The sequence below is a fragment of the Fundulus heteroclitus genome, chromosome 12 (genome assembly GCF_011125445.2).
Source record: "Fundulus heteroclitus isolate FHET01 chromosome 12, MU-UCD_Fhet_4.1, whole genome shotgun sequence".
Classification (NCBI taxonomy): Eukaryota; Metazoa; Chordata; class Actinopteri; order Cyprinodontiformes; family Fundulidae; genus Fundulus; species Fundulus heteroclitus.
The window spans coordinates 2,170,605-2,193,581 of record NC_046372.1 but is presented as its reverse complement, the minus strand read 5'-3'; the positions used below and the strand labels follow the sequence as shown (position 1 = coordinate 2,193,581).

Here is a 22,977-nt window from a genome sequence, read left to right as displayed (position 1 = left end):
TTTGGCACCTTCTTCTGACTATTGACCATTGAGCCGATGTGACAAGTAAATTTCTCCAATGTGAGATTAATAAAGACTATCTTATCTTATCTATCTTAAAATAGAATGAAAATTGGTAGAATTTAATAAAAAGGAGAAATGAACAGCGTTGCTTTGTCTGTCAATATCTAATGGCCCTGTTTTTGTTTGTTGTTGTTGTTGTTTTTTTGGATTGCCATCTCTATCCGCCCTTTTTCTTGTGTTTTTGGATTTATCTAAACTTCTACTTGTTCAACATTTAAGTTGGTTTACAGTTCTGTTTATTTAGATAGAATAAAATCACAGCTAGTCATTCTAGTTAACTCTCCAGCTTATTTGCATTGATACCTGAGTTTGGGATTCTATATAGTTGTACGATTGCCAAGACACAGTAGAAGTCAAACTTGCCAGATTTTATTGTGGTCTGATTGCTGTGATAAGCCAAACCAACTTTATTTATAAAACATTTAAAAACAGCAGGCACTGACCAAATTGCTGAACAAAAGGAATAAATGATTAAAATAAATAAAAAACATGACAAATTTGAATAAATAAAACAATAATTAAAAGCAGAAATAAATAATCCAAGTAAAAATAGCAAACTGAAATACAACACTGACAAGAAAAAAAGAAAAAGAAAAGAAAACGTGATAAGAAGATAAGATATGAAGAAGTAACCCTAGCTGCAGCATTGCCACACACATGACTGAATAAATCTCTCAGTTGTTCCACTTTATTACTGCTGCATGACCTTAATGAAGACTCTGGACTATCGTGCTGTATAAGTTCAGACCATTTACTATTTGTGAGAACAGGTTATTTCCAGATAGGCAGCTTTTATTATATTTGATTGAACACAGTGAATTCAATTCAGGATCACAAATTTCAATAGAAGTAGAATAAGTGCTAAGTTTATAGCACCAGTCACATACAAATTAAATCAAAGCTCAAAAATGAAAAAAAAAAAAAAAAAAATGTCAAACATTACATAAAAGACAGAAAATACATTAAAAGTAACATTTAGGCACTACATTGGAGAATAGAATATTAAAATGCGCATTTAAAACAAATGACTAAGACATGAAAATGAACTTATAAAGTACCCTAATCTGTGGCCTTTGGGTAAAGCACAGTAATCAATATAGTTTTAGTTGTTGATTTAAACTTTCAGAAATTCACAACTTTTTAAGGCGCTAATTATGGAGCTGAGCAGCAGAGAAGCTCAAGGCTTGTCTAAACACGCTTTAATGGGCTGCAGGAGCCTGGTGCTTATCTCCAGCAGTCATTGACCAAGAGGTTTGGTACACCAAGGGAAACACAGACACGTTGTCAACCTACTGAAAATAGAAGCATGCACTGATGTCCTTTCTTGTATGTTCTGTAATTTTCACACTTTCTACAGTTTAGTTTAGGGCTGATGTTTAATGTTGCATTTTTGGGACCCAAAATCAATTAATTCCATCTTCTCTGCAATAAAATGATGGTGCCGTGACATGCTTAGACTCTCTTTAGTCTGATAACTTTTTAAGGAGAGTGAAAAGAACAGTGGTGTCCAAACATTTTGTAGCTATCTCAAGAAAATGTGACTTTTTTTGTAACATTTCTTTTTTTTCTTTTTTTTTAGTTTGCACAAATTAAACAGAATATCTGAATCACACAAGATAGATTTTTGAATACAAGGGATCTATAAACCATTACGAATTTGAAACGTAAACAGGCTTGCTTACCCTATAAAACCAAAAGGCAAAAAGTATTAATTTATCGTAGTCTAGAAAACGTTTATAGTCAGCTTTTGGCAACAGCACCTGGGCATAGGTCACTCTTTCTTCATAAATGGCTATTTATTTGCCAAGTTTAGTTCAAGTCTGAATTTGTTTATTAACAATAACATTTTTCCCACTCTTGAATTGTAGTCGTACGGTCAAATGAACCCCAAAGACAATTTGGACGCCAATGGAGGTAGAAACTTTGTTGTTTTTCTATGTGGATGTGTAAGAAAGTATTACCTATCATGTCAGTGACTTTGAATCACAAGTAACCTGTGCGCCGAGTCTGCAGTGGTCGTGCTTTCAACGATGGGACGTGAACGCATCTCTCCCGCAGCTGATTGGCTGCAGGCTCCGCCCTCCTCCATGTGACACATGAAGCAATAGAAATGGAGCTCAGTCAGTGATTAGAAGTGATCGCTGTGCAGTAGGGACTTGATCCTCAGGTAAGACAATAAACTAACTTCTCTGCAAAGGTTTGCTCTTTATCTAAATAGCTTTATCTTAACTTTGTGTGCATTCTGTAGTTCTTTCGGCCTTCCTGTTAATAAATACGTGGCATATCTTAATGGTGCCACTTAAATGTAAATTTATCCAACCCGTCGCCCCCCCCGGTTACATAAAACTCTCTGCATGCTTGTTGCACCAAGTTCGCAGAGCTGCAGAGCATGGTCCAGTAACTTCCCCTGGATCTGGGCATGCATTTATTTTTTCTTTCTTTAGGAAAAAACTGTCATTTTTTTTTTATTTTCAGTGCGTCTGATGTCGTTCATGTACAATTTCATACATTGTTAGAAGTTGCACGTAGGCCTAAATAGCTTTCCTGTGTTTTGTGGGATCTTAAGTCACAGTTGATGTTGAGTATATCTGTGTGCTGGTGAAGATTGACAGTCATCCAGGTCATGATCAATCCAAAAAAGATATATATATATATATATATATATATATATATATATATATATATATATATATATATATATATATATATATATATATATATATATAAAATTCGATTCTGAATCTGAAAAACAATTTGTCAGCTTCAGAATAGAAGTCCAGATTTTTTTTTTAACCTTTTTTGGATTGAGTATTGCCCTGCAATAGACTGGCGACCTGTCCAGGGTGTACCCTCCCTCTCACCCATTGACAGCTGGAGATAGGCACCAGCTACCCCATGTTAGATAATGGATGGATGGATGGATTGAGTATATGCGTGCACACAAAGCAGTAATTATAGGCCAGAGAGTGTTAATGTGTCTCCTTTTAGTGCAAAGATGCGGGTGGCAGTGATTGGAGCTGGAGTCATCGGTCTGTCAACAGCCCAGAGCATCTATGAGCAGTATCACTCCACAGTCAGCCCACTGACCATTGAGGTGTATGCAGACTGCTTCACCCCTCTGACCACCAGCGATGGAGCCGCTGGCTTCTGGCAGCCGTACCTCTACGATAAAGGCAACACCCAGGAAACGTGAGTGCAGTCTCTTTTATTATCGATTTAATTTATTTGTTCTTTATCTCCAGACGTGACAGTCAATGAAAAGGTCTGTCTGTTTCTATCTTTAGAAAGTGGAATAAAGAGACCTTTGACTACCTGCTAAATTGGCTCAAGTCACCTGAGGCTGTAAAAATGGGTATATTCCTCCAGTCAGGCTACAACCTCTGCACTGATCCCCTTCCAGTGAGTACTGCTTTGATCTTGCAAAATGCACTGGAAGTAGAACCTTAAAGATAAGACTTGGACTTGTTAGCCTTTTTTACAGCAAAGAGCAAAGCTAAAATTTAACCTCCTTAAGATTATTTATACAATTATTACAAAGAAGTTCATTGTCGGGCATAGATAAAGTTCAATGGCTCTCAGCTGCGCTGAAGTACAGCTTTGTTCACACAAACAAAGGGTGGTTGCCAGCAGTGGTTGGGAAACGGCAACAGAGAGGCCTCACTAGGGTTGGGGTTACACACAGAGTTAATTGGGATTCTGTACACTCTCACATATATATATATATATATTGCCATTTTGACGTTCTGTGAGTGAACTTGTTTTTGATTGCAGGAGCCCTCATTTAAGGACATCGTCCTGGGCTTCAGACGGCTCACAGAGCGAGAGCTGCAAATGTTTCCTGGATACACGTGAGTTCCTGCAGAAACGGCCATTAAAGCCAGTCAAGCAGCAGACGACATCTCTTATCATGTTTCCAGTGTAACAGCAAATATAAAAAAAAAAAAAAAATGCAGCCCACGTTTATCCTGCGACGCACACATAAACAAAGTAAACGTTTTTTTTCTTTTCAGTAGGTTTACCTAAACGTAACTTCCTCCTGGGACACAATTTGTATTTCAGGTTTTGTTTCTATTATCTTTCTAAACAGCAGATTCCCATTAAAGCTCTTTATTTCTTCAGGTATGGCTGGTTCAACACAGCTCTCATGGTGGAAGGTAAAACATACTTACCATGGCTGACCAACTGGTGAGCAAATAACTTGATGCTGAGTCAGCATTTTTTTCCCTCTCCCTCTGACTCATGTTTTTGTCTTGTGGCACTTTCATCTAATTTATTTCTTAATAGGAATAATTACATATTATATTGTACAAGAACATGATCAATCTCAAATCAAGTATAGGGATACATTATTTATACTTAAAACCTTCTATCTATTGGAGTTTATTTTATTTCACATTTTACTGGTATAGTCCCCTTTTTGAAAAACTTGTAACTCTCTACACATTTTAACGGCCTGCCTGTATTATATTACATTAACCATCAATACAATGCATCAGAAAAATAATCACAGTTTTGACAGTTTTCCAGTTTACGACTAGAAACATGAGCACATTTTTTATTTTTTTGTGTGCCCGTGAGTGAGCAACACAAAGTGTATTGAATGATTATGAAGTGCAAGGAAATGGATGCCTATTTTAATTGGAAATAGGTCTGGACTTTGACTAGGCCATTCCAACACATGCATGTGCTTTGGTCTAAATTGTTCCGCTGTGTGTTCTAGTGTTGTTGTCCTTCTGGTGAGCCTTCCTCTGGATTTAATGTAGCTGAACCACATGGCACATGATTTTGAAGAGGGGGAAAAAAATGATACAAAGTCCTGCTGGAAGGTGGCCCTGTTACTCTGAGGTGTCAAACTCCAGCATCAACAATGGCCTCCTTCTTGCCACTTTTCTATAAAGAGAGTTTCTCCTTCCTGAGATGTGGAGCTCAGCATTACAGCACAGTTTGACTCTGTTTATGCAATAAATGACTTTTGAAGGTTGTTGGTTGCATTAAACTTTATTCAGGGCAGACTATACCCAAAATTTTACATAATAAAATCTCCGTGACATGTCTCGATTATCTTCAAGTTAAAACTTTTTTTTATGTTTTTGCAGGTTGAAAGAAAGGGGTGTTAGATTTTATCACAGGAAAATCAAGTCGTTTAAAGAGGTTAGTGTAAGCTTTTATATTTTTACAACTGAACATTTTACACTTTTTAGCAAATGCTGCTTGCATTGAAGTCCAAACATCCACTAATGAGGGTTGTCGTGTTTCCGTTCTTGTACAAAGACTCCTAACACTTCATCTCCTGACACAGTTTTACCTTTTCTCGTCCGTGACTGTGTTTAGCTCTCTGATGCTGGGGCGGATGTGATAATAAACTGCACCGGGATAAGATCTGGGGAGCTGCAGCCGGACCCGGACCTTAAACCGGGCCGTGGCCAGATAGTTAAGGTGAGCTCAAGAAGCTTTGAGAAGCCCGTGCAGACATTACAGAAACGGCTCTTCTTACTCATTTCTCTGGGTTTCAGGTGGACGCCCCCTGGCTGAAGCACTGGATCATTACCCACAATACTAAAGTTGGAGTGTACAATTCACCATATATCATCCCAGGGTAATTTCTACTGACCTGGCAGACTGCATTGCACTGCATGTTCACACTAGCATTACTCTTGCACCAGCGTTTGTACTGGTTAACTTTTAACTGATATCATGCCTCAGATGTTTTTTTTTTTTTTTTTTTTCCTTTGGGCAGTTTTACCTCCTGCTTTTCTAGTGGTGTTGATTTGTGCTTACAGACCTTGTTTGGGATTGTTGCACGGTGAGGTCAGAAAGTCAGACTTGTTTTCATCCGCTCACAGATCCTCTGTGTCTGCAGGAGCCGTCTTGTGACTGTAGGAGGGGTTTTCCAGCTGGGAAACTGGAGTGAGCAGAACAACTCCACTGACCACGAGAACATCTGGGAAAATGCATGTCAGCTTGAGCCAAGTCTCAAGGTGAGATGACGTTAGAAGGCCAAAAGAAATCACTCTGTCTCTACTGGAGTTAATTATTTATACTGAGCCTTCTGTGGTGCTTAAGAACATTTAAAGCTTGCCTTAGATGCAAATAAAATATGCACAAGATAAGAACCGACATTAGTGCATCGGGCTGTATAAATGCATAACAAATGACAGAAGGATATAGTGCCTTTAAAAATATAAATACCTCCTAACTTTGCTCACATTCTGTCATATTACAGTAATTGTCAGTGTAATTTCAAATGAGTTTTTTTTTTTTTTAAGTGTTTTTATGATACACTGAAGGGCAGGACAGGAAAATAATGCATATCGGATTTAAAACAAAACAATGAAATCTGAAAATTGTAAGTATTCTGTCTGGACTTTGACTGGACCGTTGTAACGGAGCAATTTGATATGATCTCAACCAAATGGTGTCAAACTCCAGTCCTCCAGAGACGTGTCCTGCTACTTGGCTCATCACACCTGAATCGAGGAGCGTTGAGGAAGTAATCTGGCCATTTGTTTGAAGTGTGTTGAACCAGGGCTACAGCTAAAAGTTGCAGGACACTGGCCCTTACAGACTGGGATTGGACACCTGGGGATTTTTTTATTTAAGGTCAATGTCCTTCTGGAAGATTAATCAGTCTCAAATCCTTTGCAGCCTCTCGCAGGTTTTCTGCTAGCAGGACTGCCCTTCATCTAACTCCATCCTCTTCCCCATTAACTCTGAACTATGATCCGACTAACATAATGTCTCACTTAGTGTTCAGAGTGATGTGCACTGTTAATTCCCCATTTCATCTAGCATTTTGCCAATAGGACTAAAATGTCGCTTTTGCTCTTATATCCATACACTGCAAAAACAGAACTAAAAATAAGTAAAATTTTCTTGAAATTAGTGTATTTTCCTTGATTAGAGCAGGTAAATAAGACTATTTGCCAATGGAATAAGATTTTTCCACTTAAAATAGGAACAATTCATCTCCATTGTCTTATTTCAAGTGCAGGATGTCTTATTATGTTATTTTAGAGATGAATTGTTCCTGTTTTAAGTGCAAAAATCTCATTCTATTGGCAAATAGTCTTATCTACCTGCTCAAATCAAGGAAAAATACACTCATTTCAAGAAATTTTTTACTTATTTTTAGTTCCCTTTTTGCAGTGTACAAGGAACTCTGGGAAGTCACATTGAGAGAGAATAATGTGTTTTATTTATTTTTGTAATTTGATTAGCAGTTAATTTTAATTGATTATAGCTGAAGATCATGGCTTCTTCTTATGTCTCGTTGCTGTTTTGTTCTCCGCAGCATGCCAGGATAGTAGAGGACTGGGCCGGTCTCAGGCCTGTCCGAAGCAAAGTCCGCCTGGAGCGTGAGACCATACGGTCTGGTGCCTCCGCAATCGAGGTAAACTCCAGCAGAAAATCAGCACTTTAATCATTAACTTTCTGCTAGCTAGCTTCTTGGAAAAAAAAAAAAACAGCGGTGCACTCTTCCAGGTGATTCACAACTACGGCCATGGTGGTTATGGTCTCACCATTCACCGAGGCTGCGCTGAGGAGGCGGCGAGGCTCTTCGGTCAGATCGTGGAACAGCAGGGCAGACGTCCAAAAGCTCGGCTGTAACCACGAGTCCAGCAGCAGCGATCGGGGGGGGGGGGGACTCTTCCCTTTCCAAAATTCAGCACCAGCACTCCCGCTGTCCTCAACAAAGCTAACGTCTAAAGCAAAGATGTATTCTGTAAATGTTGTTGGAGCCCTAATGACACCACTACAACATGAGATGCCTTTGATTAATATGAAGTTTTGAGTGATATAAAAAAAATAAAACAATGAAATTGTCAGTATTTCAATCTTATTTAAGTTTAGTTTGTAGTAGATGCATTGGTTACAGATTATGAAATTGCCTTAATTTTATAAATAAATAATAAAACTACTCCATCAGTATCTTTTTTTTTTACAGTTTATTTACTGTAGTATCATACACATTTACATCCACCGCACTGACATGTACTGCTGCACGATATCTCAAACACTGGTGAGTCAGTCACCTTGGTGGACCCGTGTGGTGATATGTTGTCTGTTTAAAATGAACAAACTCTGTCTCCGTCTCGTTTTTGAATATCAACAAAAGCAAAGACAACAATCGAACTAGTTTTTTTTTTTTTTCCCCGTTTGCTTTTTTACATAATTTACATAGAGAACATGACATCCAGTAGACGATCACAGCTGGGGGTCAATGCGAATATGGTGTTAGAGTCTGATGAGCCAAGTTGTCTGGGTCAGTAGAGGAATAGCTGTACATGAGTAGCAACATCATTTTTCAAAATAAAAAAAAATAAAAAACTCTGGGCAGTCCATTTTGGCTGATCACATGAGATTGACTGTCTGGATTCTTTGTTGTCGACTTCAGCGACCTTTTACTAATGCACACGTCAATCTCTAGGAATCTTTCTAAACTTGTTTCCCAGTGAGGAGGAGAACTTATTACATTTAGCCTCTGATTTGGTTGGAAATCTACTGTTAAGGTAAAATAGCCAAATTCCTGATTTCGGCCTGAAAATAAGTAAATATGTAACGGATGCTTTAACTTTCCCATCTGGACTTTACCTTCACTTTATGAATAAACCTTGTAGCACATTTTAGGGCAAGAATCCCTTAAGAGCAGAACATGTTTTAGATAGCAGCATCGTGAAGTGGCTGAATTGTATAGTGCCTTGCAAAAGTATTCACACCCCTTAAACTTTGTCACATTAAAACCACAAATCTTAACAAGATTGTGGTTTTTATTGGGATTTTATGTGTTAGACCAACGTAAAGTATCACATAATTGATATATAAAAACATAAAAAGATAATGATATATGGTTTTCCAATTTTCATAGAAAAAAGTCTAAAACATTGTGTTTTTGGCTCTATGACCTCCAGTGCCACCAACCTGCTTCAACAGTCCTCTCATTTGGTAAATAGTAATTACTGAGATTTGTCCTCAATATAAAACCAGCCATTTTGTGAAGGCTGGAGAGCATTAGTCAACAAACTCCATCGTGAAGACCCAGGAACACACCACACTGCAAAAACAGAGCTAAAAGTAAGTGAAATTTTCTTGAAATCATTGTAATTTAGTTCCCTTTTTGCAGTGCAGACAGGTCCGGAGTAAAGTTGTAGAGAGGTTTAAAGCAGAGTTGGGTTCTAAAATAATATCCCAAGCTTATAACATCTCACAAAACACTGATCAATCCATAATTTAAAAATGGAAATGGTATAGCACAACTGTAAACCTACCAAGAAATGGTCAAGCAACTAGCAACCTGGGCAATGAGAGCATTAATCAGAGAAGAACACAAAGACTTATGGTAACTCTGTTACAGTTTCGCGTTGAAAAGTCAACTATTCCAAAAAAAGTTAAAAACAAAGCAACTGGACTTGTTTTCCGTAGTTGAAGACGTTTCGCTTCCTCTCCAGGAAGCTTTCTCAATTCAAAAGTCTGGAGTAATGTGGAGTAACAAGCTGCACATGATACTTGGTACTGCATCATTACTCCAGACTTTTTCAATCGAGAAAGCTTCCTGGAGAGGAAGCGAAACGTCTTTAACTACGGAAAACAAGTCCAGTTGCTTTGTTTTTAACTTTTTTTTGGAATGACCATGACCTGGATGACTGAGAACCTTCACCAGCAAAAGTCAACTATGAGTTGTGCACGACACAAATCCAGCCTTTACGGAGGAGTGACAAGAAAAATGGCATTGCCTAAAGACAGTCATAAGAAATAACATCTCAATTTGCTTTTAGGCCACGAGAGAGGCAAATGGAAAAAAGTGCTCTGGTCAGATGAGATCAAAATGTAACTTTTTGGCCTATATGTTTAATAAAAAAGACTGCACTTAACCGTAAATACATCACGTCTCCTCTTGGTAAAACATGCCGACGGCAGCGTCAAGTTGTGATGGTCATTTTCTTCCATAGGGAAGCTGGTCAAAGGAGATTGATTAAGCTAAATTGAGGTGAATCATGAAAGAAAACCTGTTGGAGGCTGCAGAAGCCCTGAGACTGAGTTGGAGTCTGACCTTTCAGCAGGAGAACGAGATTATTTATTTAATCATTAAACATTATTTAAACATAATTCTGTCTGACTCTGTGTTGGTCTGTCACATAAAATCTTACTATAATGTGTGAAGTTAGAGTATGTAATGTGATAAAAACAAATGTTTAAACAGTATAAATACTTTTGCCAAATACTCCCATCCGGTGTCCTGCAATACTTATGAGTAAAAAACTAAAAAAACTCAAACAGTTTGTTCTCGGTCTAAGCCCTTTTCCCCAACTTCCTTAGATACTGCAATAACATATTTGAGGCTGTAGTTTTTTTTTTTGTAATGTCATTGAAGATTGATGAGCATCAGACACAAATGAATTAAAAAGCACTAATCATGTCATGAAAGTGACCATAACTACAGTCTGACATGTATCAGCTTCCCCTTTATTGATAACAGCTAAATTAAACAGCCTTTTCTTTATATATATATATATATATATATATATATATATATATATATATATATATATATATATATATATATATATATATATATATATAATGTAAAACAGAGTTTACTATACTATATACTATAGTTTGCCTACAACATATTGGACTTTTATGGTCAAGCTCAGTAATTGACTATTTTTTTATTGTATTTAATTTTTTTAGCTATGTATTGTGCAGATGGAAGGAATTGATCAGGAAGTTTATTGATATATTGTTAATGTAGTTGTTTAATGTTTACATGCCATTGTCAGAACGGTCCTTTGAATGTTAAAATAAGGCCAAAATTATTCATACACCAAGCAGATTTGGATTTCAAATATTTTCTTTCAACTAAGAAGTTTGTTTCTGACAAGAAATGAGACAGGCAGCCATCAAAGGATAAAGCAACGATATCAAAGAAAGTATTAATTGTTAAAAATCTACTTTCATGTACATTATTAAAAATGGAATATGACTTATAACCTTCTCAATAATCAATAACAACTTATTTGTTGGCAGTCAAAACCTTCCTTTAATGGCTGAGCAGCTTTCTGTGCATATCCATTGGTATTTTGATGATTTAGCTTTGGTGATGAGCAGGCCTCCTTGCCATCACCCTCATTGATTCTCCATAATATTCTAGCACGGACTCTGACTGGAGCACTCTGAAATGTGCAATACTACTTACATTCAAAAGAAATATGTTGGTGATATAAAGAAAAGTACCTTAAATCTAAATCTGCCAGTTCTTAGAGGCGTAAACTGAACACATTTTTGGAAAACTCTACAGACTCTCTCTGTTTGTGCTGTAATGTAGAAACGCTATCCACAGTATCATGTTAAACCACTTCTTACTCTCCACTCACAGCTTCAGGAAATTTAAACATTTGTTATAAATTAAAAACACATATCATGATTAGACCTTCAAAATCATTTTTGGCCTTTCATGTGTGCCTTAATGCAAAGAAGACAATGAAAATAAATCACATAATATAATAAAGAGGTCTGATGTTTGCAAGACAACCAGGGTTCTCCTACAGGGAATCTATATTTACTCCAATAAATGGGACTGTTCAATGAAAAAACCTACATTATGAAGCTGGTCAGTTAAGTTGAGGAGTTATTTTTCTATTCCAGCAATAACTTTTTTTGAAAGTTAAAGTGCATTTCAGCAGGCAACTTACATGTACATGAGAAGATGGTATTTCCTTACTAAGAATACTTGGGAAATAATATGTTCAGTACGCTTTGTAAACTACAGAAGCAGCTTTTTCAAAGAGTCCAGAGGTTGTCTCTGCCACAAACTGAATAGGTTGTTTTAAGGCTCTTTTAAAGAAAGATAGTTGTATGAAGATACATTTTTATCACTTTCAGACTTCTTATTGGCCCTGTTTCTCATTTTCACCATCCTGTCCTGAAATTCTGGACATCCTTTTGGTCTCAGTGGGTGTGCGTAGTTTAACAGTGGCAACCCTGTGACACCCGTGGTGTTTACAGACTTTACATACAGTGATGTGATGTAAAAAAAATAATAATAATTATGCTGCCTGGCTCTTAGGAGAAAACATACAAGAAGGGCAAACTTTAGCTTTCTCCCATCTTCTCATCTGGTCTCGCCGCTGTTCCCGACCTTCCGTTTGTACCTCAGCCAACTTGTTCTGAACCCTGGGAGTCAGAGTTGGAGTTTGCGACATCTTCTGATTTTTGGCCCACCATCTCCTGCCCCCACTCACGGTGGCTGGACTCCTGCAGACCCCGGCCTGTGGTTTCAATGGGCAGAGCGCAGGAGGCAACCGCTGCAAACAGGCAGCAGCAGCAGTACACAGAGAGGGCCAGGTACACCGAAGACTCCAGCATCACCTGCAGGAGGGGAAAAAATTTAAAAAAAGAATAAACTCAGAAATCAAGCGCACTTTTTTGTTTTTAATGCGTTTTATTTAGTTGGTACCTGCGCAACAAAAGGAGTGATGAGGGCGCCAACTCGGGCCATTCCGCTGCTTGTTCCCAGACCCAGAGCTCTGGTTGCTGTTGGATAAACCTGCAGAAAACACAGAGAAAGCTGCCATCCCCTGGTTCTATCGCCCTGCTTTCTCTTTTCTTCACAGTGCACGCTGCTGTGTATTACCTCTGGAGTGTAAACATAGGCTGCCTGGAAGCCTCCGGCGATAAATGCCCTGGCTATGAATATCAGCACCGTCATGGACACTCTGCACAGGAGAAACTGGTGTCAGAAGAAGCAGATAAACATCAAACTACAATTCCCAACATGTAAAAGCAGAATTTACCTCCCAACACATCCATACAGAGGGATGATGCACAGAGAGAAGACAAGGAAACACAACGCCATGGTCCTTCTCCGGCCCAGACGATCAATAGCCCACAGTGTCACCAGCAGTCCTGCAGGGAGTCAGCACAGTCACTAATGTTGAACATGCAGAGTTTTTCCCTCCTCTAAGTATGTGATAAATTATGTGGTAAATATTTATTATGGCAGGAAAATGACTATAATAAAAAGTTTAGAAGTAATGCTTTAATCTACATGTTGCTCTGTGTGTGAGCTTGGAAAAAATTGGAAAAAAAAAAACACACAAAAAAAGGACGGCGCTCTAAATACATTAAATATATATGTAGTCCGAAGCTCCTTTCCTCTTTATAATAGAGTTCTTACTGTTGACCCTGTGAAAGGTCAAGGAACAGGAGCTAGAAGCTATTATTAAGGGTATTCGGATGGAGCCTCCCTCTCCCTCAGCTCATCAACATCATGCCTGTCACCGGTTGCTAATTACTTTCACCTGCCTTCCTCTCTGTTTCCTCCCCTATTTAAACTGCCAGTTTCCTGTTCCTATTTGTTGGTTCCTCTTTTTATGCTACCCCCTGTTCTAACATAGGTCCTTGTTGGTTTCCTGGTCCTGTTCTTCGTCTGCCCAGTCTGTAAGTTTGCCTTTTTGTTGCTTTATTAAACCACCATTTACTTCATTGTGTGGCTCCCTGGCTATTGTCTGCATTTTGGCTCATTTACAAACACAACACTCATGACTGACACATTTTTCATAGATATACTGATTTAATTCTCCAGCAGGATGTAGGGCCTGCCCACACAAACCCCATAGAGAATCTTTAAGGTTGCTATCCAAGCAACCTTGGCTTCCTCAGCGCCCCAGCAGACCCACAGGCTGATCACCTCCAGGCCACGCTGCATCGGTACAGTAGCTCATAGAAAACAGGGCTCCACCATGTATTATGTGCATATAAAACTCTTCATGGACATGCATTTGATCATGCCACTGTTTCTGTGTTACAGATGACGTTTTATTGATCTTATGTAACATGCTTCTCTTCTGAGAAATTCCTTTGGGGGTTTTCATTACCTGTAAGACACAACCACTGACCAAAATAAACATTTAAATTACATCATTCTCTGTCTGATTAATCTATGTATGAGCTTACCTTTTTGAAATAAATTAATGACAATCTTTCTATGTTACTCTACTTCATATAGAGAGGTACCAGTACAAATGTTAGTTTGTGTCTTGAACATTAGTAGTATGGAAGTACAGTGAGAGCTAACAAGATGTTGAAATAATAGACACAATAATTAAAGTGTTCAAATGATTATTCTGTTTAATGTAATACAATGTGTTAAGTAAAACTGTGAGTCTTTTGTAATGAGAAAAGTAAATAAAATGTCTGAAGAGAATGGTGGATGGTTTAAGGCTGTTGTGCCACAAATGTGGAATATTCATCATCAAGTTCTCAATTTCTATGAACATTAATGTTATTTTGTTGACTGTGCATACTAGCTCCTGCTGTCTAAAACAATAACGCACAGTATACTGGAGTACAGGTTCAAATATCAAATTAAATAATCACATTAGTTTAGGTAATGTCTTACAAATGATTGTGATTATATTATTTAGAAAATCTGTCCAACGGTAAAGGCATTAATATCAGAAAATGCTGCAGAGAGGACACATCTGTGTTTGTAACAATGTAATAAGCCATGTTTGATATATTTACCGGGGAATTCAGATAATGTTGTCCAGAGCAGATCTTTGTAGTCGTCAGAATTCAGGTATTTACACTCCAGGTTGCATCGGAGCTCCTTTTTACCTCCTTTGGACACTAGAGGGAGACATTAAACAGTGGCCATCAGTCAAAGGTCTGACTTGTTCTGCAGAAGCATGACTGTTTTTCTAGGTGCGTGAGGACCTCTGTGACTCACTTCCACATGCACCTCCCTCCTGAAACAACTCTGTGGTGAGCAGCACCAGTCCGTAGTAAGAGAAGGCGTTTGCAAACCTGCGCTGACAGAGATGCAACGTGAAATCAGGCTTTCCACGTTTAGCTGCGTTACAGCCACAAACAGCAAAGCATTTTGCTGGGATTTTATGTGACAGACCAACACAACAGTACTGAAGAACTGTGAAGTGAAAAGAAAATGACCAATGGTTTTAAAATACTTTACAACCTGTAACGTGGCATTTCTTTCCCCTGCCAGCTGACTTTTAATACTTTTCACTGAAATCCTGTGCGTCCTGTTCATTTCAGTGATCATCTAAATAGTAAATAAAGTCCACCTATGTGTTATTTAATCTCAGTATCAACCCAGCTGTTCTGTGAAGGCCTCGGGTTTGTTAGAGAACATTAGAGGACAAACAGCCTCATGCAGACCAAGGAACCCAGCAGACGTTTTTGAAACAAAATCCTATGCTTTGAACATCTCACAGAGCATCCATCATCTGTAGTATAACACAATTGCAAACCTACCAGGTCATGAATGCACACCTAAACTGCCAAAAAGCAGGGAGAACATGAATTAGAGAAGCATCCAAGGGGCTTATAGTAATATCTGGACGACCTTCAAAGATCCACAGCTCCGGCGGGAGAATCTATTGACAGGCCAACTATTGGTTGTGCACTTCAAAAATCTAACCTTTATTTTATAGTACAGTCATATTGAATAAATTAGAATACTGTTGGAAAGTCCATTTATTTCACTTACTCAATTCACTAAGGGCAACACTATATAGACCGACACAAACTGATTATGTTTTAAGGCCTTTATTTCTGTTAATTATATTTCTTCCACCTCCAGCTAATAAAAACGCAGCATTTAGGTAATCCTACTCCTAATGTTTGGGAGTGCTGGTTTTCAAGATTATTTTTTTTTTGATATTCCAGAACCAAGCATACATCCAATACCCTATTTTTCTCTTTTTAGAGTTGTGCACACTTATTTCCTTCCAAACTTTAATCTTAAAACTTCATATTCTAATTTACTGAATATGACTGTATATTGTTATAGTTATTCTATAGGGAAGAGTTTAAAAAATGAAAATTATTATTGAAAGAAATCTATAGGAAGTCCTGTTTAAAAGGAGGTGATCTGGTCAGATAAGATTGACCAGATCACCTCCTTTACTGACTGACACAGAGTTCCTTTGTAAAGAAGACTGGGCATAAAAATTTGTTTTATACATGTGCCAAACTGCTAGAGACAAAAGATTTACAACAGCCATGGCAGCGAAAGTGATTCTAAAAAGCATTGACTAAGGGAGCCTGAACACAAATGCATGCCACCATTTTTTTAATTCTATTTGTAAAAAGTTTTGAAAACCATGCATCCTCCCCTCCACAATTATTCACTACTTAATGTTGGTCTATCATAGAAAATGCCAATGATATACATTGAAGTTTGTGGTTGTGATGTAACAAAATGTTGAAAGGTTTAAGAGGTATGGATGTTTTTTTCAAGGCACTGAACATAGGTACAGCCATTTAAAACAAAGTTGTTGATTAAAAGGGAAGGCACTAATAATCCTGAGGGTTGATAAGATCGTGAAGAAAACATTTGACTGCGTTACGATTTGTTCCATTTACCAAATAAACCAGAGAAGAACTGTAGTGCAGCGGAGATGCGATGAAAACAAGTCACGAATCTTCCCCCGATCTTCCTAAATTGAAATAACAGATATAAAATAATAGATAAATGCTGGCGGTACAGGATCACCCGGATGAGAAGAGAGTTATTGGTGCTTGCATGGCAAAGCCCGGCTGTGCTGTACCTGTCTGGCAGCAATGAGTTTCCCCAGAGGCATGGGGACGCCGTTCTCTGAGGCAATACGTTTCAGAGTGGCCAGAGCCTTTTCCTGGTTCCCCGTCAGCACGTCGTAGCGAGCACTCTCTGGGAGCCACTGTCAACACATGGACACCGGCGATAAACACGTCATTCCAGAACGCCACCATAACCTCACTGCCTGTTAAACTTACATAGCACAGAAAGGCAAAAAGGAAGAGAGGGGTGGTGGAAAGGCCGAGCAGCCAGCGCCAGCCCAGAGTGGGCATCACCAGGATTGCTAGCAGGACTTCAAAAACTGTGCCGATTGCCCAAAAAATCTGAAAGAATAAAATAAAATAAACAGGACACAAACATAGTAAGAAGGAAAAAGACACTTGTTGAGGTGTAGCAGTGTGGAGCGACTCCTACCTCAATCAACAAGATGCATGTGGCCCTGGATCTCATGGGAAGAAACTCAGCATACAGGGTCACCCTAACAGGAGTAAGGAACTACTGTGTAAACACCGAGTCAGTTCATTAGTTTCACTGCTGCTTTCAGAGCTTTGAGTGACGGGTACTCACGACTGAGGTGCCCCTCCTATACCGAAGCCCACCAGCGCACGCAGGACCAGGATCCACCCGTAAATGGGAGCGAATGCGCTCATGATACCGTAGAACATGGTCCAAAGCACACTTAGCGTCAAGCCCTGTTTGTGGATATGATCAGCAGTTTATTTTATGTACAACACCGCCCTTTTATAAATGTAAATGATGTTGGGTATATTTCAAGATTCCTTCATTTAAAAGCTAAGCACAAGTACACATGCCCTGCAAAAGTATTCATACCCTGTGAGCTCTTCCATCAATTCTGTTACAACTACAAACTTCAGTGTATTTTATTAGGATTTTTTTTTCTTTTACAAACCATTAAAAACATGTGCATAGTTGTTAAGTGAGGAAAAATATGACACCAGATTTACAAAATCTTTTACAAAAAAAACAAAAGGCTGAAAAGTGTGCCATATATTCGTATTCAGCCCCTTCTGAGTCCATGCTTTGTAGAGCCGCCTTTCACAGCTATTACAGCTGCAGATCTTTTGGATTAAGTTTCTGCTAGCTTTCTGCATCCAGAAACAGACATTGTTGCCCTTTGAAGTTGTACATGACAAGCTCAGCCAAGTCGGATGGAGGAGCATCTATGAATATCAGTTTTCAAGTCTTGACCTCAGATCAAATTGGGTTTAGATAAAGACTTTGATTGGAACGTAATAAAACCTGAATATGCTTTGATCTAAACAATTCCCCAGCAGCTCTGGCTGGAGGTTTAGTCTAACTGTCCTGCTGGAGGATGAACCTGTGCCTCAGTTTTTTGCAGCCTCTAACATTTTTTTCATTCCAGGATTGCCCTGAATGTAGCTTCATCCATTCAGTTTCTCTATTCCCAGCTGAAAAAAAGCATCGCTACAGCATTGATGCTCATTGTGATAGTGTTGTATACACTCTGTAGTGACTGTAACGAAAATTATTTTTCTCAAACTCAAAATAAAGATCTTATATGCTTTAGTTTTTTTTCTAGTTATATTTCCATAAAGGTCAGATTTGTGACGGGCACAGCGAATAGTCGTCCTGTCAAAAGATTCTCCCACCAGAGCTGTGAATCTCTGCAGCTCCTCCAGAGGTACCTTGCGTCTCTCTCAACTCTCTCCTAGTCAGTTTAGGTAGATAGCCATGTGTTGGTTAGTTTGTACTCTTGCCAAACTGTTTTTATTTTCAGATAATGGAGGGAAAAGTGTATCGTTAAGATGTTCAGCAGTTAGCAAATCGTTTTATGACCTAACTCTGCTCTAAACTTCTCAACAACTTAATCCGTGTCTTGTATTCTGCGCTCTTTGTTCTCAAACAAACCTCAGCAAGCTTCACAGAAAAGCTGGATTTATTCTGAATTTAAATGTAGCACAGGTGGATTCCAGTTACAAAGGAAGCGACTTAATTAGGAATATCAAAGTAAAAGGGCAGAGTACACATGAAAACCACACATCCTGATTTAGCAGTTTATTTTTCTCAGAAATTGTAAATAAATATACTATTTTCCTTCCACTTCCCAAATACATACTGTTATGTGCTGGGCGATCAAGTAACGTCTCAATAAAATACTCTAAAGCTTGTGCTTGTAAAGCGACCAAGTGTGGGAACCGTTGTAGATTGTGAGTACTTTTGCAGGGCGCTGCATAAATCATTTGTGTTACACAACATTTTCAGTGGAACTCACCATCTTTCTGCCATATTTATCAGATATGTTTCCCCAAAGAGAAGAGCTAATCATCATTCCAATGAACACTGCCTGTGTCAATAATGGAAAAAGTCATTAGTATTTAGTGTGAGCAGGTTCAGTAAGTCATGCATAGTCTAATGCTTCTACAGTCTTGGAGAACAACAGTTCCCTTTATTAAGCACAAGCGCAATCATCATCGCGACATTACATATCGTCAAGGTCTGAGGTTTATTGTTTTCCAGGTTTGGGTTTAATCTTTCTGTATAAATTGGGTTTCTCTTTTAATTTGCCAGGCTCAGCTCCTGTAGTTCACAATGACCATTTTTAGATTTCTACAGCAATCCTTTCTTTTAGCTTCCCTTTTCACTACTTCCTTCATTGTACCCATCAACTCATCTGTTAACCCTCTTCCATCAACATATATTTACATTGGTTTTCTTGTTTATCAGTCAGATTCTCAGTTTGCCTTCTCTTATGCAACCAGGCCCTGCGTTTTTATTTGCCTCCCTAGAATCTGTGTTTAGTTATTGAATTCTTCTAAACAAGCTTCCTGAGCGTCTGCATTTGTGACCTTTACCCCCAATTCTTTCCTAAACATAGCTTTGACAACCAACCAAACAAATCACAGCACAGTCATGCATTGTGATTCCTGCTTTATATAAACACTTATTTGTAAACAAACCCAAATACTCTTGTTCAATCAAATTATTCATTTATCAAGCACTGCAGGCAGGATCACTTTACAAACCTTCGGAAGCTCTTACCGACGTGAGCAGTGCCACCTCGAGGCTTGGCAGTCTCCATTCACAGTGGAGCTGCGGGGCTAAGATGCTGAGTATCATCATCTCCATAGCATCAGCCATCTGCACAAACAGGAAGCCCAGAGACATTCAGGACAATTCGTGTTGGAGTGGACAAGGACAAACCTTTGGTGAGCAATTCTCACCCAGGACAAGCCAGTGAGGATGGAGAGTTTCCACTGGAATGTGCCAAAGCCTATGGCCTCCACAGCATCCTCCACCATAAATGTGTCTGAGAAAATGAGAAGTATGGTAATCTAGAATAATATTTTGTAATATAATACTTAAATTGAATGGAAAAGTGTAGGACATAGAGGAAAGAAGCCGAGCACTAAGATAATGCACCTTCAGTTGGATTGGCAAACTCTCGAGGCACCGGTGCTTCTTCTGCAAGCGCCACAGACTCCGGATCAACAGGCTCTGCTGGTCGGACATCTTGCTCTGAGCTTTCAAAATCTTCCGCAGAGCGTGGGCTTTCACCTGTACGACGGAAGTGGACAACACTGCAAAAAGGGTAAAAAAAATAAAAGAAGAAGATTTTTGTGTGTGAAAATGACATAGAAATACACTGACATATCTGAATAGTTCATTGTTGTGAAGTGCTGGTAGCGCTGTATCCTTGCACGAGAAGGTTCTGAGTTCCAGCCTCTGGTCCTTCTGTATCAAGTTTGCATGTTCTCTTTAGGTACTCCGGCCTCCTCCCACAGTCTAAAATCACGACTGTTAATTGGTTAATTAGTCTCTCTAAACTGCCCTTGGGTTTGTTTGTTTGTGTGTGTGTGTGTGTGTGTGTGTGTGTGGATTTGTGTCTCTGTGTTGTCCTGTGGTGAAATGGCAAGTTCTCCAGGGTATAACCTGCCTCACCCATTGTCCACTGGAGATAAGCACCTGCCCACCATAACCCTGCACGGATAAGTGGATATAGATAATGGACAGACGTACAGTTATTTTTGTAAAGCTGCTTTTGCAGTTGTTGATTATAATGTGGTGCCAAGACCTTCAACAAAAGGGGAAATTCAACGCCTCCTATGACAGAGAAATCACTTTGCTTTAAAGGTTAAGAAAATACATGATTTTTGCTGGACAAGATGAAAAAGATTGCAAGTTTCTTTTTTGTTGCTGTTCACTTTCTTGCGTTTATAAATTTTACAATGAGTGAATCAGTCCCCTGTAACATGCTTGGTGATGATTTTTCTCCATCTTCAGCAAAGAACACAATGGAGCACCTAATGTTGTTACACCAGGTTTCCTCTTTAGCCTAGGCCAGAAATTCACCAATTTCAGATTGTATGTGTTATATATGGTCCAACTCTGAGTTACAGTCTGTTTATACACTAATACAATAATATTAAGGCATTGCAATACATCTTAAAACCAGCCATAACCATTTTTGACAATTCTATTTTCTTTAGACAACTGCAGCTGATTCCTCATCTTTTAAGTTAATACTTAATAATTTAAAAGCTCATTCATTGCTTTTTGTTACACATTTAATACTATTCAGGGTTGCTGACCCCTGTACTCACTGAATTGAGATGGGGTACCCTAGTATGCATGATTTTGAGGTAGCAATAATATTCTAACCTACTTTGCCAACTTTTATATGCGTGATAAAAAATTATATCAACAGTATCCATTATAGCTTTGTCCTATGTACATTTCTGTGCCAAAAGGATGTGATAAACAATGTGAAATGATCAAGATGCAGTTGTTTAAGGACAGTTTCTAGCTACATGAATTAATTATTTCTTGCAAAAAAAGAAAGGAAAAAAAAAGCAGGATCATTGACTTCTGAAATGTCAGAAAAGTGACATGTCAACTGCGTTGGAAGTGCAAAGCGGATTACAATTGAGGTAACTGAGGTAGTTGCCTTTATTATGTTAGCGCACTTTTGGCTGTAAATCTGCAAACTGGTGACACTGGGATGAAATGGATGAACCACATCAGGACTTTTAAATGCTGTGGACCCTATTTCAAAAACATTCTAAGAGGTTAGATACTCAAATAGGGTGGAAAACCTATAATCTTCTCCTACATGCACAAGATTAATAGTTGCACTTACAAAGAATGGAGTGTGCCTGTGATGTCTTAATCACAGCAATTAGAGGACATGACCTCCATGCTTTGTGAAGCATCAGGGTTGCATTTAAGTCTGCAAGAGGTCCATGAAGATATCTTTAGGAATGCATACATGGCAATATCAAACTATTCCCGTTCCGTACTAACATTAATATACAATAAGTGTATTTCCTATAAAAATATTAAAATTCAAAATTAAAACATATTAATATTTATAAAATACCTATGCACTTGTTGTGGAAGAAGAATGCTGCTAAAATAACAGCAAAGTCTTCAGTGTAATTGATTTACATGCAGACAGGTTTACATAAACCATGTTATGTACTGAGTCATGACTGCAAACTCCGCGGCAAGTCTAGATCAGCACAAATCACAACAACCCGGCTCGTTAACTATCTGCTTATACAAAAAACGTGTAAACACAAAAAGGGACAAAATTATGTTTATCTTTATGAATCTAACACTGAGTCTCTGCAGTGTAAGTGTATAGATGAGTGTTGTGTTTGAGGACTGTCAGGGTATTTGTGATGAGCTAATGAAACAAACACGAAGCAGTCAGTGAGCGACGCATCGAGCTGTCACGCTCGAAAATAGGTAACAAAAAAACACTACAACCCCTGCATCGATATACTAACTATAGTCTACTCACGGAAGTTGTCTCAGCTGAAAAAGGTCATCGTCCATATTTGTATTTTTATTACCGATGCTCCTTTTGGCCTCATCGCCGTTCACATTATCGAGACGGTCTGCGTTTTCAGCACCGAGGAGAGCGACTCGGTCCGGGGCGTCCGCTGGCAGCCAATCAGAGGCCGCGCTGGCTGAGCTCAGGAGGATCCACGTGACTTCTGTTCAGACGGGGGTGAGCACAGGACCCTGCAACCTTCACAGAGAGAGGGGGCAGGAAAAAAAAATTAACCAAATCACCGATTTCTATTAATGACTGAACAGAGTAGAAATATCTATAAATAATATTCCTTGCAACAGCATTTACACCCCATGCACTTTTCCCACACTGTCTCATTACAATAACAAACTCTGGAATAGGGCATTGTTGTGAAATTAAAAGCAAAAGATTTAATAGCTTTTCACTAATATAAATCTGAATAGTGAAAAGGCTCGATTTTTTTTGCCCAGTTCTCTTTGATTAGTTCCTCTCCTCTTTTGCTCTCTTCAGCTCATCCAGAGTTCCCATACCTCTC

At 38.7% G+C, this 22,977-nt stretch overlaps 2 protein-coding genes across 3 annotated transcripts; one reads left to right on the top strand and one right to left on the bottom strand.

Moving 5' to 3' along the window:
- The first annotated feature begins 2,135 nt into the window (after positions 1-2,135).
- On the top strand, positions 2,136-7,984 carry dao.2 (D-amino-acid oxidase, tandem duplicate 2). The gene is made up of 11 exons (XM_012863575.3): positions 2,136-2,230; positions 3,052-3,252; positions 3,348-3,462; positions 3,835-3,911; positions 4,183-4,248; positions 5,160-5,214; positions 5,395-5,499; positions 5,577-5,659; positions 5,924-6,041; positions 7,355-7,453; positions 7,546-7,984. The coding sequence occupies exons 2-11, from the start codon at positions 3,059-3,061 to the stop codon at positions 7,669-7,671; spliced, it is 1,038 nt and encodes a 345-aa protein (XP_012719029.2). The 5' UTR covers positions 2,136-2,230; positions 3,052-3,058; the 3' UTR covers positions 7,672-7,984.
- A 3,943-nt stretch (positions 7,985-11,927) lies between these two features.
- Positions 11,928-22,586, bottom strand: svopa (SV2 related protein a). Of its 2 annotated transcripts, none has more exons than XM_012863368.3 (16): positions 22,428-22,586; positions 20,045-20,202; positions 19,846-19,931; positions 19,664-19,762; positions 18,897-18,968; positions 17,210-17,334; positions 17,057-17,120; positions 16,840-16,965; positions 16,635-16,763; positions 16,450-16,523; positions 14,792-14,868; positions 14,587-14,691; positions 12,855-12,966; positions 12,695-12,776; positions 12,518-12,607; positions 11,928-12,429 (listed from the first exon to the last, which is right to left on the bottom strand). In XM_012863368.3, the coding sequence occupies exons 1-16, from the start codon at positions 22,460-22,462 to the stop codon at positions 12,214-12,216; spliced, it is 1,650 nt and encodes a 549-aa protein (XP_012718822.2). In that variant the 5' UTR covers positions 22,463-22,586; the 3' UTR covers positions 11,928-12,213. The 2 variants fall into 2 exon arrangements, with proteins under 2 accessions (XP_012718822.2, XP_035999569.1); XM_036143676.1 differs by having other exon boundaries at positions 22,480-22,566.
- Positions 22,587-22,977: the final 391 nt, after the last annotated feature.

What these genes read in the sequence shown, in the direction of transcription:
- dao.2 (XM_012863575.3), top strand. Translation starts at nt 3,059, where the DNA reads ATGCGGGTGGCAGTGATTGGAGCTGGAGTCATCGGTCTGTCAACAGCC. An exon ending in TCTGCACTGATCCCCTTCCA is followed by an intron (nt 3,463 to 3,834) that starts GTGAGTACTGCT and finishes TTTTGATTGCAG; the next exon opens with GAGCCCTCATTTAAGGACAT. An exon ending in AAATCAAGTCGTTTAAAGAG is followed by an intron (nt 5,215 to 5,394) that starts GTTAGTGTAAGC and finishes GACTGTGTTTAG; the next exon opens with CTCTCTGATGCTGGGGCGGA.
- svopa (XM_012863368.3), bottom strand. Translation starts at nt 22,462, where the DNA reads ATGGACGATGACCTTTTTCAGCTGAGACAACTTCC. An exon ending in GTTTGCCAATCCAACTGAAG is followed by an intron (nt 19,932 to 20,044) that starts GTGCATTATCTT and finishes TCATTTTCTCAG; the next exon opens with ACACATTTATGGTGGAGGAT. An exon ending in TCACTCCTTTTGTTGCGCAG is followed by an intron (nt 12,430 to 12,517) that starts GTACCAACTAAA and finishes CCCCTCCTGCAG; the next exon opens with GTGATGCTGGAGTCTTCGGT.